Genomic DNA, 17924 nt, shown 5'->3' with positions numbered 1-17924 from the left:
CCTGTCGTAGGATTCCTATCTGCTCAATTTCCTCTCTCAAATGCTCCATCTTTCTCCTCATAGTGAAGCTGGGCTCAGTTGAGCTGAACTCCTGATGACTTCCTCTTGCTGGCATATCAGATTGGGAAAATTGTCAAGATTTCCAGACAATGAAAAAAAATACCAACATAAAGGACACATAAAATACTTCTGATTAGCTTTACATGTACATTTAGACCTTCCAGGAAACAGTGACGGACACGATGGTTACAGCTACTGATTTATAATAGCTTGATCGTTTTAAATTAGGAATTCTTAAATGTAAACAATGTTGAACGTGAACCCACTAGCCCAGGAGTTCACACTCTGATGAAATGGGAGGTGATGTCTTTGCTCATGCTTCCCTAGAAACCTCCTCACTTCCAGAGAACTTTAGTATTACCACAGGCATGCAGAAGACAATAAAATAGTATAATGTCATTTTCCAACTAAGTTCGTCATTACATCACTGTATTACGTATGTATCTGCAATTAATGTTTCTAAAGAGGAAAAAAAGAAAAAAAAACATTGACATGAAATAAGATTTTGTTGCCAGCTAGCAAGTTAATATTATGTAATACAACTAAAATAAGCAAATCTAACTGTATACACACTGGCTGAGAAGAAAATACAAATGAAAGGTTCATATTTTTGCATGCTCATAACATGTTTGTATGTAAGAGTGCACATTAGTACCTGATCTTGGCTTGAGTCCAAACACAGTGAGAGTGGTGCTGAAATCAGAGTTGCGTAAACTCTCCTGCAGACAAAATGAATGTCATTCACAGGATTCAATTAAGTTTGATGATGGTGTTAACCCACACAGGCTCTTTCCCACACACGCACACACACCTCACAGTCGTCCTTGCCGCTGCAGTTTTTCCGGGCACTCTGGCATTTGTACTGTCAAGACAGCAGGCAAAAACCTAAGTTATGTATTTGACATGATACGTAAGCATATTATGCTCTTTTTTATTTATTCATGTTCCAAAAACTGCTTACTGATTACCCACATACCTCTGTTAAGGGATGCAGCATTGATCAAGGAAGAGATTTTTTGTGTATCATATATATATAAATATGTGCCTCCCAAATAAATATGTGGATTTGTGATTTTATTTAAACTTTTGGTAGAATCACTGATGACATATTGAATGCATAAGCAGGAGGAGGAGGTTATCAAGAAAGCTGTACAATCAGGATTTGTTTTGGCGTTGGCAGACAGTTGTCTGCACTGTGTAGCGGACATGCCACACAAAAGATGCCACCCGGCACCCCAGCCTCGCACTACCGCCGCTCCCTGCCGAGACATTTGGTTTGCCATGCCGGCGCTAAGTGAATCACGTCTGCCTGCTACGTCTAAGCAGAGACCCAAGGATGCCGAGTTCGCCCCCGGACGCTAAGTTAATTAACTCCCCGCCAGTCAAAGGATTGCACCCACAAAGACGCCTCCACCCTGCTGAGTGCTGCTACTTGGGAGTTGGAACAGGCAACAGCGACACCCACGGGCGACAGAACGATACTATAGACATGGGTTCATAAGACAGTCTGTGACTCGACTGGGAGTTAATATTTTAAGAACTTTACATGAACGCCACTAGTGACTGTATTGCTGCAAACTTGAATGTCTAACGTCAAATCTGTTGTTAACTGAACCTGATGAAATGTTTCACCCCACACCACAAGTGTCACATGAAAATAGTAATGTTCTCCACACCACACAACATTTGAAACATTCATTACAGGTATGAAAGAGGATGAGCGTGGACCAATGCAGGGTGAGGAAATGGTCTCGTTATCTTAAATCCAATAATTAATATTTTTATTCCACTGGTTTTAAACCACAAAATAATCCTAGAATGGAAAAATAACGCCAAAAGGCAGTTCAGCCCCTCGGTGTTCGCGAAGGTGCTAGAAAAGAGGGGGGGGGGGGGTAAAACCCCCCCTTTTGGCCCGCTCCGGCCATAAAAGGGGCCGGTGCTGAGAAGTTGAAGAGTTGAGAAGTTTTTGGAGTCTTGGTGGAGAAGTCTTCCTTTGGTCACCCGACCAACTCGCCGACAACCGGGCCAGGCAGGACGCCCACCTCACCCGAGGTGGAAAACACATTGGACCATCCCTGCCTGCAGAGCATCCTGCAAGCATTCCGAGCTACCCTGTTTGGGGCCCCGAACACAGTCTGAGGGAACGGAGGTGGACGCAACGCACCCGCTCCGAACGTCATCCAAGAGACATCCTGCCTGAGAACTCGTTGGCCTCCTGCTTCTCCTCCCTTTTTTTTCCTCTTCCTCCCGTTGAATCCACCCGTTCCCGGTGTGGACCGGGCCGGCCGAACACTCGGGAGCCTGACTCGCCTGCCTCAAACTTGTTCCAGACACGTAAGTCCAACATTGCGGTCTACTAAAAGGACGTATTAGTGCATATTTGAGTTTATATTAACGAGACCAGGAGTCCTCAGCTATACGCATTCACTACACGCCCATTCTGTTCATCTCACGTTACAAATCCCTTCCTTTGCCAATGTTCGTAGATACCTTGTTTGTTTTGTGTTTGTCTGTGTTTTATCCTGTAGAAACCCCTTTTTATTATTAAATTTTCTATAAAATTCACCACTTGCATTGATTATGTGTGTATTTGGGCTTGGAACGGAACCTCTAGAAAGTTTAGAACTCAAAGTTCCTAAAATTTAGCCACCTTCCGATAAGAGACTGATTATAAAGGTTTGTCGTCATTTCGCCTCAAGTTAAACTTGTAAAAATATGACGTGGTGCCCCTCATATCTATCAAATATCTTGATTTATAATGCTGTAATTTAAAATTACGATAACCCGGAAGTGACGCAGGCGCCGCTTCCAACTCATCATCCATCCATCCATTTTCTGAGCCGCTTCTCCTCACTAGGGTCGCGGGCGTGCTGGAGAACTATCCCAGCTGTCATCGGGCAGGAGGCGGGGTACACCCTGAACTGGTTGTCAGCCAATCGCAGGGCACATACAAACCAACAACCATTCGCACTCACAGTCATGCCTACGGGCAATTTAGAGTCTCCAATTAATGCATGTTTTTGGGATGTGGGAGGAAACCGGAGTGCCCGGAGAAAACCCACGCAGGCACGGGGAGAACATGCAAACTCCACACAGCTGGGGCCGGGGATTGAACCCGGGTCCTCAGAACTGTGAGGCTGACGCTCTAACCAGTCGTCCACCGTGCCGCCCCAACTCATCATTTCCTTCTAAATTAAGCGCAATTCTTATGTCAACCATAAACGCTACAACTGAGTACGATTATCGTGTAAATCTCGTGCTATGGAGGCAAACTGCAGTGATCAAAGGGTAAACGCCAGAAAGCTTTGATCCTCATTTGTTCATAAACAAGATAATGCCATAAATACTGCAAATTCCCATGTAAGCTAACAAGAAATTACTTCAGAGAATCCAGAAAAACTCAATTAAAGCTAAAAAGGAAAAGTTCATTTAAAAGTCAACATGTTCGGTCAATTAACACTGGAAGAGGTTAGTGAGAAATGAAGCATATCGAATGGTTTGGTCAGCAAAGATGTGTTTCAAGGAGAAATGTGACTGCTGAGAAATGTGACTGCTGCGCATGAACACACACACCTTGAGATAATCTTTTCTCAGATATTTGTTTCTCTTGCGATCCTCGTTTTGATTGAGAACAGGAGGGACGTCCGGCCATTTGGACTCTGAATCTGACTGATCCGTCTTCAGGTTGCCATCAAAGGAGGAGGATGACGGCGGCTATGAAAACAAAGAGATAAAAGTACATGGTTGACTAGAGGCAGCAGACACATAATTCAAAGAAATACATGTACTGTATGCATATAGGTAGTACCTGTCCACATAGCACCGATGCTCCACTACTTCCCTCATCCAAGGAAGCGCTATAATAAATAAGATCAATATTTTTACCATCAGTTAACTATAAATGAATTGTATTATCCCATTAGCCACCCTCCAATAAATGGAAAGGGACCCAAATTATGAAGAAGAATCACCTTTTATTGTCATGAACATGCATGTATGCACACAAAATTTGTTCTCTGCATTTTACCCATCACAGTGAACAGAGACCCCATGATGACTGAAATATGATATATTTATACTTCCAATCAAGCATTAATGAAGCTGATTCCTTAATGAAGCTACCATGTTTATATAAAGGTTTTCCTGTTTATATAAAGGTTTTCCTAGAGTGGTAACATGTAGTTATTTTAAATTAACTTATACTTGATACAAATCGTAGAAGGGAATCACATTATATTGTGCGGCTGTACCTTATAAGGTTATAGAATTTTATATTTCACATTGACTTCATGCATTGACTATATTTGGGGACAGACCGAATTTTTCTACAAACAACAGCAGCTAATTGCAGCAGGTCAGTCTGGTCTACTACATCATTGGTTAGGTAGAGCAGGGGTGTCAAACCCATTTTTGCCACGGGCCACATCGTAGTTATGACTTCTCTCGGAGGGCCGCTATGACTGTGAACCCATATAAATGAAAGATTACCTCATATACTGTAATTACATACAGTATACATAACACATTGATGAATAACCAGTTTTGAAATCAGAAGCCTTTAACAACATGTTTTTCGACTATTACATTTCTTTTCAAAGTGGGATTGATTGGTAACAAAAAAATGCTTGCATATATCTCAATGGTATTACACCAGAACACAATGATCAATTTTGATTTGCTTTCGCAGGCCACATAAAATGATGTGGCGGGCCGGATCTGGCCCCCAGGCCACCAGTTTGACACCTATGAGGTAGAGCATATCAAGAACTGCAGCATCATCGTCATTCCATCAGCACCATTGAGCGTGTGCAGAACAGGAAGTATGTGGTACGGCAACGCACCTACGAGTCTGAGGAGGAGGCCTGGCTTTGCTGCCCGAGCTGGCAGAGTGACTTAGGAATCTGCAGACACAACCAAGTACAGGGACAATAACAGCCATGTACAATAAATGCAAAGTTACATGCATGACCTGGCAGTTTCCTGGGTAACTTGTCTCTATGTTTGATGATTCCTTAATAGCAAACAGTTTTAGCTCTTCCTCTTTGGTAAAATGTTAATATATAATTGTAGTTATTCATAACAATGATAATAATAATCAACAATTTACATAGCGCCTTTCAAGAGATTCAAGGATGTGTAACAAAAACTGATGAGGGTAATTAAAATGTTGAGGATTGTGTTATGTGCGCCATGTTAGCAAAGTAGTAGCTAGCGTTGGCCACCAGCTGACAGCAAAAAGCAGCATGATGAAAGCTTCCAGTAGAGTTGAAACCCCCTTTGCAGGGGTTGACACCAGAGAAAGCAGGGTGGTTAACTTCTCAAGATGATGCAGAGAAAGATATGGATCACTTTTGGCGGTGGTTAAAGTTAACAAGATAAAGTGCAAGATAAAGGGCCCTAGTTTCATGAACGTGGGGGGGGCAGCGCAACTGCGCGGCAGAGGCAGTTCAGAATCAGAATCATCTTTATTTGCCAATATGTCCAAAAAAGACACAAGGAATTTGTCTCCGGTAGTTGGATGTCCAAAAAAGACACAAGGAATTTGTCTCCGGTAGTTGGAGCCGCCCTAGTACGACAACAAACAGTCAATTGACAGAGAACACTTTGAGACGTAAAGACATTGACAAAAAACAGTCACTGAGCAATAAAGGGTTAATAGTTATCTGGTAATGCCAGTACATTTTATTTATTTTTTATTTTTTGACAATTGTGCAAAAGATGCAGAGTCCTCTAGCACTTAGAGCAGTTCGAATGACTAATATTGCAATAGTCCAGTGCAATGACCATTGTGCAAAGGGCGCCGAAACTTCAAGGAGTATATGCAGTTTAAAGTGATGAGTAGCGCGATAATCTGGAACAATGTTGATTGAAATGTTGCAGATACTCCTCAGTCAGTGTGCACATGGAGCAGATGCTTGAGTGGCCAGTATAGGTCAACAACAGATATGCAAATAGTGCAGCGTGGCGAAACTACTACAGTGAGTGCACGAGTAATATATAATTGGCCCCACAGAAATGTGACAACGAACTCAAGTCAAAAAATTGCCAGCATGTTGCAATAGAATTGTAGGTTAGGTGTTTAAGAAGTTGATCGCAAGAGGGAAGAAGCTGTTGGAATGTCTGCTAGTTCTAGTTTGCATTGATCGGTAGCACCTACCTGAGGGAAGGAGCTAGAAGAGCTGGTTAGAGCTGGATGTGGAGGGTCCGAGAGGATTTTGCACGCTCTTGTCTTAGTTCTGGCAGCGTGCAAGGCCTCAAGGGTGGGTAGGGGGGTACCAACAACCCTTTCAGCAGTTCTGATTGTCCGTTGCAGTCGGAGTTTGTCCGTTTTTGTAGCAGCACCAAACCAGACTGTGATGGAAGAACACAGGACTGATTCAATGACTGCTGTGTAGAACTGCCTCAGCAGCTCCTGTGGCAGTCCGTGCTTTCTCAGAAGCCGCAGGAAGTACATCCTCTGCTGGGCCTTTTGGAGGACGGAGTTGATGTTGGTTGCCCACTTCAGGTCCTGAGAGACTGTAATTCCCAGGAACTTGAAGGTCTCGACGGTTGACACAAGGCAGCTGGACAACGTGAGGGGCAGCTGTGGCGAAGGATGCCTCCTGAAGTCCACGATCATCTCTACAGTCTTGAGCGTGTTCAGCTCCAGGTTGTGTCGGCCGCACCACAGCTCCAGCCGCTCCACTTCCTGTCGATATGCAGACTCGTCACCGTCCTTGATGAGGCCGTTGACAGTGGTGTTATCTGCAAAATTGAGGAGTTTGACAGCCGGGTCCGCTGAGGTGCAGTCGTTCGTGTAGAGAGAGAAGAGCAGCGGAGAGAGGACACAACCTTAGGGCGCCCCAGTGCTGATGCTGCGTGTGGATGAGGTGGTCTCTCCCAGCCTCACCTGCTGTGTCCTGCCCGTCAGGAAGCTGTAAATCCACTGGCAGATGGCAGGTGAGACGCTGAGCTGGAGAAGCTTGGATGAAAGGAGTTCAGGGATGATGGTGTTGAACGCTGAGCTGAAGTCCACGAACAGGATCCTCGTGTAGGTCCCTGCACTGTCGAGGTGTTCAAGGATGAAGTGCAGTCCCATGTTGACTGCATCATCCACAGACCTGTTCGCTCGGTAGGCAAACTGCAGGGGGTCCAGCAGGGGACCTGTGACGCTCTTGAGGTGGTCCAGCACGAGACGTTCAAAGGACTTCATGACCACAGATGTCAAGGCGACAGGCCTGTAGTCATTTAGACCCGAGATTGCAGATTTCTTGGGGACTGGAATGATGGTGGAGCGTTTGAAACAGGATGGCACTTCGCACAGTTCCAGAGATCTATTGAAGATCTGAGTGAAGACTGGCGCGAGCTGGTCCGCGCAGACTTTGAGGCAGGATGGGGACACATGGTCTGGGCCTGCCGCTTTGTTAATATTTTGTTGTTTGAAGATGCGTCTCACATCCTGTTCGTGGATGGTAAACGCAGAAGTCAGAGGTGTTATTGTGGTCGGTAGAAGGTATTCAAGTCGTCGGCTAGTGTGCTATTGTTCTCAGCTTGGGGTGATCGTGGCTTGTAATTAGTCAGCGATTGGAATGCATGCCAGACTGATTTAGAGTCGTTAGCGCTAAACTGTTTTTCCAACTTTGCTGCATAGTTCCTCTTTGCAATGTTAATTTCTTTAGTCAGCACGATAACTCCGTGATACGATCTGCTCAGTGTAGATGAAAACCCGGAAGCATGACGGCGCCGTCGGGTACAGCGTCGCAAAGCCAGGTCTCCGTAAAACACATGGCGGCGGAACGTCCGAAGTCTTTACTGGTCTTTAACAGAAGATGAAGCTCGTCCATTTTGTTGGGTAGGGAGCGTACATTCGCGAGGTGGATCGACGGGAACGCCAATCTGTATCCTCTCTTGCGGAGTTTCACCTGTATGCCGGCTCGCTTCCCTCTGTGGTGTCGCCTCCATGCGCCGAAAACCGCGGAGGCCGCTGCGGTGAGTAACTCGGGCCACTAATGCCAGAGTAGCATCTGCTCCATTTGCACACTGATTGAGGAGTATCTGCAACATTTGCACAATCAACATTGTCCCAGATTATCGCGCTACTCGTCACTTTAAACTGCATACACTCCTTGAAGTCTCGGCGCCCTTTGCACAATGGTCATTTCACCGGACTATTGCAATATTAGTCATTCGAACTGCTCTAAGTGCTAGAGGACTCTGCATCTTTTGCACAATTGTCAAAAAATAAATAAATAAATGTACCGGCATTACCAGATAACTATTAACCCTTTATTGCTCATTGACTGTTTTTTGTCAATGTCTTTATGTCTCAAAAGTGTTCTCTGTCAATTGATTGTCTGTTGTCGTACTAGAGCGGCTCCAACTACCGGAGACAAATTCCTTGTGTTTTTTTGGACATACTTGGCAAATAAAGATGATTGTGAATCTGATTCTGAAAAAACTGAGCGGATTTGCGAAGGTTGGTGAAAGAAAGTCCGGAGTAGCCTCCTTGATGGTTAGAAAGTCTCCACTTATGTAAGTGAGTCGTGTAATGTCTCCAAAGACGAACGAAAAACACAAAAACAAAAACAATACTAGAGAGCGCGTAACCGAGGCGACCACACTTGTCGGCGCCATCTTGGTCATTTACTGTCCCAGTTTAGACCAGTGTTGGTAATTTTGTGGATGAGCGCTGTCCGAGGGATCTGCGGGTGGGCAGGCTGAGCTACTATGGGAATGTTTACCGCTGACTTCAGTCGCCGCCAAACAAAGCGGCTCCTCTCATTCCCTTTAAATGTGGCACACTCTCAGTCTCGCATGGAGACATCTCTGTGTGAAAGAGGACGATGCGTAATCGGAGCGATCCGTGTGTGAGTGGCGCATTGTCACCTCTGTCCGGTGTGGTAACAGACAATGTGAGCGGCTACACAGAATGAGCTGGTGATAACTGCTGGTGACTTTAAATGTTTTTTGAGCTCAGTACCTGTCAACATGTGCCCCTATCAAATCCACCAAAATCGTGTTGGACCAGCAGTACCTTGTGCCAGTATTTAGACAAGGTCTGAGCAGATGTAAATTTATATCGACTTTCTGCCACCAAATTGTCACTCCGCCAGGCACATGTCCAATGACACATCGAAAGCCCAGCTAGTCGCAGACCGGTCTCCCAAATTAGCAAACGCGCAGCGAGCCTTGCGCTTGCATGAAAATCGGGATAAACTGAGAGTCATTTCGGCCAATGAGAGGATAGCTTTCAAAAGAAAATTCTGCAAATCACGAATATGCAGGGGAACACTGAAGTCAGCTTGGTTTTCTAGTGCATGTAAACATATTGACATATGTGCATATTGGTAAATGGTTGTAAAGAAAGCCTCTTTGTCTACCTGTGAGCTCGACCAGTCACTCTGCGTCGATGGATGAGACTTTCCGCTCTGCAAATTAAGGACCGTCGTCTAGAAGCAATAGATCACACCAGCACCACAGAAGGAGGAGGAGAAACAGAAGATGAAGGGCATTTTGAAGTGAAGTGAAGTGAAGCCAGTAAGATTGTTAATGCTTAGCAGAGGGGAGAGAGGACAGGCATGAAAATGTGTTTTTGCTATGGATGACAAGAAGCCAGGGAGGAGCCACATACCTGTTCTGCTGCTCCTGCTGCAAAAGCTGCACGGCAATCTTCCTCAGATCCAGCACCTCCTTTAGTTCATCATCTTCCTCCTCCAATACCTGCTCCTTGTCGGAGCTGCAACGCAGCCAGGATAGAGATTTTGAGTATGATGTACCATTCCAATTTAGGCTCATTAAAGCTTTACATGCAGAAACCTATTCGCCACCACAGTCATCATCATCATCAACATAACTCCTATTGCATTCCTCTTGCTTTTTTATTTTTTTTTTTCTCTCTTTGTTTCTCTTATTTTTATGTTTCTCACCCATTGATTACCAAATACTGTGCCGTCAGAGATCATTATATGTGCCATGGAAAATTATCCAACTTCACCTAATTGGTCTGAAAGTTATTCTTTATTTACGACAATAATGTGTCTTTGGTCATCAATCAATGCCAGCGATGTATAACAGGCACAACAATTAAATGCTCTTCCACAAGATGGCAGAAAGTACAAGTAACCTGTGTATCCAAACTGTTATCATTTATACAACAGAATAATAACTTGGTGTTCATATAAAAACATATTTCCCACTAAGTACATTTATAAGTAAATTTAGATGAGATTATTAGTATTTCAGTATACATACTTTTTGTGCCATTTTTGTTTGGTGGTGCACTGAGAGATTTTTTTTAATGTAGGATATGTGCCTTGGCTCAATAAATGTTGGGAAACCTGCTCTAAAAGATATGGCCATTACATACAGTAATACAGTTTGAGCTCATATGCAGCACAAAAAGGCCACAACATTAAGTACAAATGTTACATTTACTAGTATCCAATTAAGAGTAGTATCAATAATGATAAATAATTAATAATGGTAAGATTTTCACTGCATCAAACTGAGATCCCCTCCATATTTTCTGTAACTCATCCTCATTAAGGGTACACCTTGGACTGGTCACCAGCCAACAAACTGATATACTGTATGTTTCTAATATTTTGGTTTCCTTATTCGGTTACACAGGGTTGGAAAATATCAGAAATAGTAATGGATTAATGTTTGGTTAGTTACGCAAAGCCCAAGAAAATATCTTAAAATGTTGTATTTTACAGCCTTCTGTAGTAAAAACAACTCAATACAGCTTGGTTGTAAAAACAGAGATGTTTTTTCAGAAAGTTCAAAAGTGGACATTTTCATTTGTGTTTAAATTCCAAACAGGTTTATTAAAAATTCTTACCCTGACTCCTCTTTCCAGCTCTCCTTGTTTTTGCTTTGGTGAGACAGAACCTTTTCCAGTTCCTGAAATACACAGTGGAAAGAACTATATAACTATACATTTAACTGCATATAATAACTATATAACTATATACTATATATTCTAATATATATATATATATATATATTATTGTATTATATTATTATGTATTATAATAATACTACATATGTTCATTTTTGCCATCAGTCATTTCCAAAGTCACTTGGGGGTAGCTGGGGTAGACAAACATAAGTAAATTAATTGTGGGTTCAAGCATGTTTCAGTGTGCAGACAGCTTCTTACCTTTATACACGACACATGACAATTCTGCTGTCCATCACACTCTGACAGAGCAGGATCCTCATCCGGGTTGGGTTCTATAAAGTCATACAGATCCTGATCTGATAGAGGGAGGAAGCATCCGCGATGATCACATTAACACTCGCTTATGTATATATTTCTCGGCACTTCATTCAATAATCCCCTCATCTCAGTTATTGCGTTCAACGGGGTAAGGGGATACTTATTGTTGGTAACCTTTGCAAGAGTCCATTTTGGAAAGGATTGAGAGGGCATCAGCGCGGGCTGTCTCAGACACCTGAGAGTGGAGGCTGACGGTGTCGTCATCTGAAGGCTGCGTGAGGCAAAGAGATGGTTTGTAAGACTGCTTGCTCTTTAATAATATTTAAACACAAAGATTGATTTAAAGTCATTTGTGTCACAATTTTGCCTTCATTAGTTTGTTCTTTGATAGGTTCCCTTAGTCCAGGGTTGGGCAAGCTTTAGTGCATAGGAGGGCACATTGGATTTTTAAAAAGGACAGACTGATCAGGTCATTCATAGATGGGTTGGGGAAAAAAAAAGGGTTAGAAAAAAAGTAGAAATGCATATGTACTGCATAAGTATTTGTTTTTAATAATTCATTCTCATGTTTTAATTTTATTGTTTATAATTAAATTGTATCTAACTAACTTACAAGTGTTTTTAATCACTTTAAAACAATAAAAATATATGTAAAATTGTTTATTTTGTATTTTATTGTTCACAACTAATTTGACAAATTGGTAGAACATGTTCAACATACATATATGGGTAATAGGTTATTTTATTCCATCCATCCAGCCTATTCCACTATCATCGGGCAGGAGGCGGGGTACACCCTGAACTGGTTGCCAGCCAATCGCAGGGCACACATAAACAAATAACCATTCGCACTCACATTCACACCCAGGGGCAATTTAGAGACTTCAATTAACCTACCATGCATGTTTTTTTTGGGATGTGGGAGGAAACCGGAGTGTCCAGAGAAAACCCACACAGGCACGGGGAGAACATGCAAACTCCACACAGGCGGGGCCAGGGATTGAACACCGGTCCTCAGAACTGTGAGGCAGACGCTCTAACCAGTCGTCCACAGTGCCGCCAGGTTATTTTATTAATATTTGTATTTTTATTATTCACAATCAACAATGAACTTAATGAGCTAAATGAATTTTAACAAATCAATAAAATATATTAATAATCAATTTGGGGGGAAAAAAGTCTAAATTATTCACACTCCCATTCATACCATAATTAGTAGGAATTGAACCCACAGAAGTCAGCCAAGTAAACTACTGAGCAATATGATTAATTAAATATCAGTCATCATCACATCAATGGCTATAAAATGTCATTGGCTGCCTGTATCATTCTATAGCTTACTGTTCCCTCTCCATTGGGTTGGTCAGGCAGTGGTTTTACTTTATGTCAGTTTCATTATAAAGCAGTTAACTTCTCTTGGCATTTGTGACAGTCAGAATTTTTACTACGTCACCTGAGCAGTTAATAAATGTTTTATGATGGCAAGAGGTTGAGCATGAATTTAATTCATTCATTGTACAAAATTTCCTATGGAGAAATTTGTTTTGAAATTAGATCAAGTCTAACTAGTGTTATGGACCGGATTGTGTTGACTTTGGAGGTTCCACTTTATTAATATATTCAATGTCTAACCTCTGTTGTAGACAGCCTCTTGTCACCATTGTCACTCCCAATTCCAGAGTCAGGCCCGTGGTTCTTACTGGGATAAAAATCTTCCATGCTGAACACAGATGAGAAAAAAGGTGGGCGAGTATGTATGGTATCTGAACTTGTGAGAACTGCAACAAGACAAAAATCGGTTGATAAAACAGTATTTTGGTATAGGCATACCTATCTGTGAGGGGCTGTGGAAGACAGCGTTTGCAGAGGGAGGGGAGGTCCAGTGTGTCTGGCTTTTTGTCCGACCTGCATGCTTGGATGTTCAGGTACTTGAAAATGTGCACTTTTCCCTTGAGACAAATCTGAAACGTGTACGAGATGTCGTCGTTTTTCCACTAGATGGAGAAGTTTTACGAGATTGGGTGATGCTTTGTACTCACCTGTGCTGGAGGAGACTGCATAGGATTGTTATCGAGGATGATGTGCTGCAGTTGCCTGAGTTTCCTGTAGGCTGCTGGGATCTCTGTGATCTTATTGCAGGAGAAGTCAAGTCGAATAAGAGGCAGATCAGCCAACTCTGTCAGCAAAACAGGACATAAAAATGTCAGAAAGAGCTGTTGTTGCTGCGTGCACTAGACCTTCTTCCAAAAAATTGCCTTTAGGAAGATGATAAACACTCAGTTTTGACTAACACGCTCAGAGAAGTATTAACTTAACAATATGTTTAATATTGTGATTGTAGTTTGCAGTACTGCATTATACTCAGCTACATCTAATAATTTGACCATGTAGCTGCAGTATATAAAGTAACCTAAATATTAGAGTATTAGAAAGGACTAGTGACCTGGTGAATTGCATGTCTGCCTCACAGGCGAAAGATTCTGGATCCGAATCTCGTTGCTTTTGTCAGTTTTCAATCAGATTCCAAAAACATGCATGTTACATTAATTGAAGATTCTAAATTGTCCATACGTGAGAATGTCAGTATCCAGTAAATGGTTGTTTGTCGATATGTGCCTCTCACCGGCAAGCATATAAAACAGATGGATAAATACAGTAACACCTTTCAGTGTGATGCAGTACGGTTCTATACTGTCTACACAACTAAGACAATAATAAACAATGTTAAATGAATACCTTTCAAGTAGGGGCAATCAAAACAGAGCATTTATCTTTCATTTCATTTATCTCAGAAATTCTAAATTATCCATCCCTCAACCAATCACACTCACATTTACATTCACACCTATAGGCAATACACTCTTCAATTAACCAAACGTGCATGATTTTTTTAATGCTGACTTCCAAGTAATCATTTGTCTTGTGAAGGCAAAATGAAGGCGCGTGCATGCACGCAAACTGCCCACAGTGAGCATCTTTAAAGAACACATACACATAGTCAGGTCAGTGTCAAGGTTTCTCTCTGACCTTCCGGAAGAATCTGCAGACAATTCTTCCTAATGTTGAGTTCTCGTAAGGCATGGAGACGCCCGACCTGGGCTGGCAGCACCTGGATCTCATTACAGCTCACATCCTGCAGGGGGAGAAAGAGTGAAATCATCCAACAACCTGACATGCATCACTTTTTAAGCATGGAGAGAGTAAAGCTGCTTACTAGCTCCATCAGTTCTTTGGCTTTGCCGATCTCTTCAGGGATGGACACAAGCTTGTTGTTACTCACAAGGAGAACTTTAAGCGGAAGGTTGAACAGGTGTTTGGGCAAAACGGATATGAGATTTCGACTTGAGAGAAATAACATAACATACAATTAGAATGGTGCGCAAATAACACATATTTCATTCTACTTTTTCACAGTAAAAGTGGAAAAAACACGCAATTGTATGACTGGATAATGAGTCCAGGGGCCAGAAGTGTGGCATGATCACCTGATGTCAAGATTCGTCAGTATCTGCAGGTTGATGATGGCTTCTGGGATGCACTTGATGCAGTTGTGGTAGAGGTTGAGGGACTCGAGTGGGGCAAACAGACAAACTTCTGGGGGAACCTCAGAGAGACGATTCTTTGACAGATCTGCAAATAAAAACAAAACTTGATGAGACACACTATGTAGACAAAAACATGACACCTAAAAAATGTTAGAAGCCTATGGGGCTATTACGACTTTCATTATGCTGGAAAGACGCTCTACAATATGGTCAATACAAGACGTCACCATTGTTGACTCAGTTCATCCCAATGGTGTTTAATGGGCTCTCATATAACTTTGACACCAATTGCTTTGTGCACCGGGGGACAGTCGTGCTGGAACAGAAAAGGGCCTTCCTCAAACTGTTCCCACAAAGTTAGAAATATTAAATTGTCCAAAATGTTTTGGTAAATTGAAAAATTAAGGTTAATTTGGAACAAAGGAACCAGCCCAATCCTTGACTGACAGTTGAACATCTAAAGTTAAATGCCCCTAAACTGGTGCCATTTGGAATTCAATCCAATTTTCCTGGAAAAATATGATAAAATAATATTACTATTAAGCGGCACGGTGGACGACTGGTTAGCACATCCGCCTCACAGTTCTGAGGTCCGGGGTTCAAATCCCGGCCCCGCCTGCGTGGACTTTGCATGTTCTCCCTGTGCCTGTGTGGGTTTTTTCCAGGTACTCCAGTTTCCTCCCATGTTCCCAAAAAATGGTAGGTTGATTGAAGATTCTAAATTGCCCTTTGGTGTGAATGTGAGTGTGAATGGTTGTTTGTTTTTATGTGCTCTGCGATTTGCTGGCGTCCAGTTCGGGTGTATCCCGCCTCTCGCCCGAAGATAGCTGGAATAGGCTCCACCACGCCCGCGACCCGAGTGAGGATAAGCGGAACAGAAGATGAATGAATGAATGAATATTACTATTAGAACAGTTCAAAGCATCATCATGGAAGACTTCTTCTAAAGGACATGTCAAACAGTCAAGGCCAGATGGGTCACATCTGACGGGCTATCTTTTTATTTTGTTTTGTTTTTTGGTGGCCCACTAAAGCAAATAAAGTGTGTCTGTCATGGTCTGTGTTTTGGTTTGGGTTGTGTTTAGTTTTTTTCCATGTTTTCCTGTCTTCCATGTTTGTCGTGTGCTCATTTGGTTGTTGTGTCCACCTGTTCTCGTCTACCTTGTGTCGACCAATCAGCTCTCTCCAGCCACTCGTGTCTTGTCCAGGTGTTCCTCGTTGTCTCGTCCATCTGTTTGTATTTAGTTCCCTGGTTTCTTTCAATTCTTGTCGGTTCATTGTCGTTGTCACGTCTTTGCAGTATGTCATTGTCAGGTGTCTTTGTCTCTGTCTGTGCATGTCATAGTCGCCAGTTGTTGCTCAGTTATTTCACCAGTCATGTCTTATTTCTTGTTTTGGGTTTACTCAAGTGTTTCTTTGTTACTTTGTGTTTAGATTTTGGACTCTCTTAATTTAGCATTTAGACTTTTTCATGATCTTTGTTTTCCCTTGTTTTTGGAATTAAATATAATTTTTTTATATACTCCTGCACTACTGCGTTGCCTCCCTGCTTCCCTGCACTTGGGTCCTCCATGTTTTTGCCTTACCTTCCTCGCCTTCGACCAAACCCCTAACGTGACAGTGTCAACTTCATGTTTTTGCCAAATGGATTTTTTGTTTTCTTTTTGTCAGAAACTCTGTACCAAAATTAGTAAAATGGTAAATGGAGTGAACTTACATAGCGCTTTTATCTACACCATCACAGTGCCCAAAGCATTTTACATTCATAAACACCAATGGGCAGCTGCGGCCATGCCAGTTGCTGCCAGCCCCATTGGGAACATTTTTAGGTCCACTGTCTTGCCCAGGGACACTTCGACAACAGACAGTCATTGCCGGGATTCTAACCTTCGGTCACTGGATGACCAACAACTGAGCCACAGAAGCCCTAAAAATTGCAGTTTTTCTTCACTTTTTACATATTACAAGCATTTATTTCACCAAATCCCTTAACATAAATTGAACAATAAGATTTATATTTCGTTGTCACTATTTTCCACGACTTCTGATTTCAAATTAAATTAGTTTTTATAACTACATAGTACAACAAAATGCAGGGTTAACTGTGTGTACATAATAATAAGATGATGTGATTATACATTTTTATGGTTTCACAGTCATAACGGCCCTCTGAAGACTGACTACAATGTCGGCCCTCTGAAGACATCACTACAATGTCGGTAGTGATGAAAATTAGTTTGACACCACCGAAGGATCAACTCCACTATTATGGTTTGCTGCTCAGCTCACCAGCGTCCCTAATAAGGACAAGCTGTATAGAAAATGGATTGATGGTTAACTTGTTTTTACACTTGTATGACAGTGAGTTAAAACTTACATTTTGTAGTTAATAAAGCTTTTATGGCAGCAAGAGTTCAAGCCTGAAATAAATGAATTCACATCGTTTCTTGTAAAAAAATATTTTGAAATTAAAAAAACTTTGTCATGGAACAGATTGTGTTTGACTTAGGGGGTTCCACTACAATTGATTAAAAGGAATACTTTTTTGTCCACATGGTCTGTAACGTGTACTTAGAACATACAAGTAGATCTGCACATTGTCTCTGGTGCTACTGAGTACAGGATGGGCAGATCGATACTTCTTAGTGCGTGAGGAGCATGTCATCATTGAACACTAGTCTAAAATTACAACCTTCTTTGTCTTACTGAATGGAATATATCAGTATTCCTTTTATCGATCTGACCGGAAGGGGCATTAATGGCTTAAAGTAATGGCCTGTTATTTATAAGAATGGATAGAAAGAAAGTAATGAAAAAATAATAATTCTCTTCAGTGAAATATCATCCATCCATCCATCAATTTTCTACCGCTTATCCGGGTCAGGTCGCGGGGGCAGTAGTTTCAGCAGGGACGCCCAGACTTCCCTCTCCCCAGCCACTTCATCGAGCTCTTCTGGGGGGATCCCGAGGCGTTCCCAGGCCAGCCGAAGGATGTAGTCTCTCCAGCGTGTCCTGGGTCGTCCCCGGGGTCTCCTCCCGCTGGGACATGCCTGGAACACCTCACCAGGGAGGCGTCCGGGAGGCATCCGAATCAGATGCCCCAGCCACCTCATCTG

General features: G+C 42.4%; 1 protein-coding gene across 4 annotated transcripts in view; it reads right to left on the bottom strand.

Moving 5' to 3' along the window:
- The window catches only part of lrch2 (leucine-rich repeats and calponin homology (CH) domain containing 2), a 466084-nt gene that overhangs the window by 4341 nt on the left and 443819 nt on the right, over nt 1–17924 (bottom strand). Inside the window, exons 2-18 of one of the 4 annotated variants that reach the window (XM_061751690.1) lie at nt 14749–14893; nt 14478–14604; nt 14291–14396; nt 13303–13439; nt 13094–13224; nt 12896–12983; nt 11438–11534; nt 11204–11277; nt 10883–10944; nt 9671–9775; nt 9420–9488; nt 4902–4961; nt 3869–3917; nt 3634–3774; nt 872–922; nt 716–779; nt 2–108 (exon numbers count right to left, since the gene is read on the bottom strand). In XM_061751690.1, coding sequence (XP_061607674.1) covers nt 2–108; nt 716–779; nt 872–922; nt 3634–3774; nt 3869–3917; nt 4902–4961; nt 9420–9488; nt 9671–9775; nt 10883–10944; nt 11204–11277; nt 11438–11534; nt 12896–12983; nt 13094–13224; nt 13303–13439; nt 14291–14396; nt 14478–14604; nt 14749–14893 — 1613 coding nt within the window. Of the gene's footprint in view, nt 1; nt 109–715; nt 780–871; nt 923–3633; nt 3775–3868; nt 3918–4901; nt 4962–9419; nt 9489–9670; nt 9776–10882; nt 10945–11203; nt 11302–11437; nt 11535–12895; nt 12984–13093; nt 13225–13302; nt 13440–14290; nt 14397–14477; nt 14605–14748; nt 14894–17924 lie in introns of all 4 variants that reach the window. The other 3 variants (XM_061751689.1, XM_061751691.1, XM_061751693.1) reach the window with 3 other exon arrangements.

This window comes from Phyllopteryx taeniolatus, chromosome 17 (assembly GCF_024500385.1).
Source record: "Phyllopteryx taeniolatus isolate TA_2022b chromosome 17, UOR_Ptae_1.2, whole genome shotgun sequence".
Taxonomy (NCBI): domain Eukaryota; kingdom Metazoa; phylum Chordata; class Actinopteri; order Syngnathiformes; family Syngnathidae; genus Phyllopteryx; species Phyllopteryx taeniolatus.
Note: the sequence above shows the minus strand (reverse complement) of the source record. Positions and strands in the feature narration are given on the sequence as shown.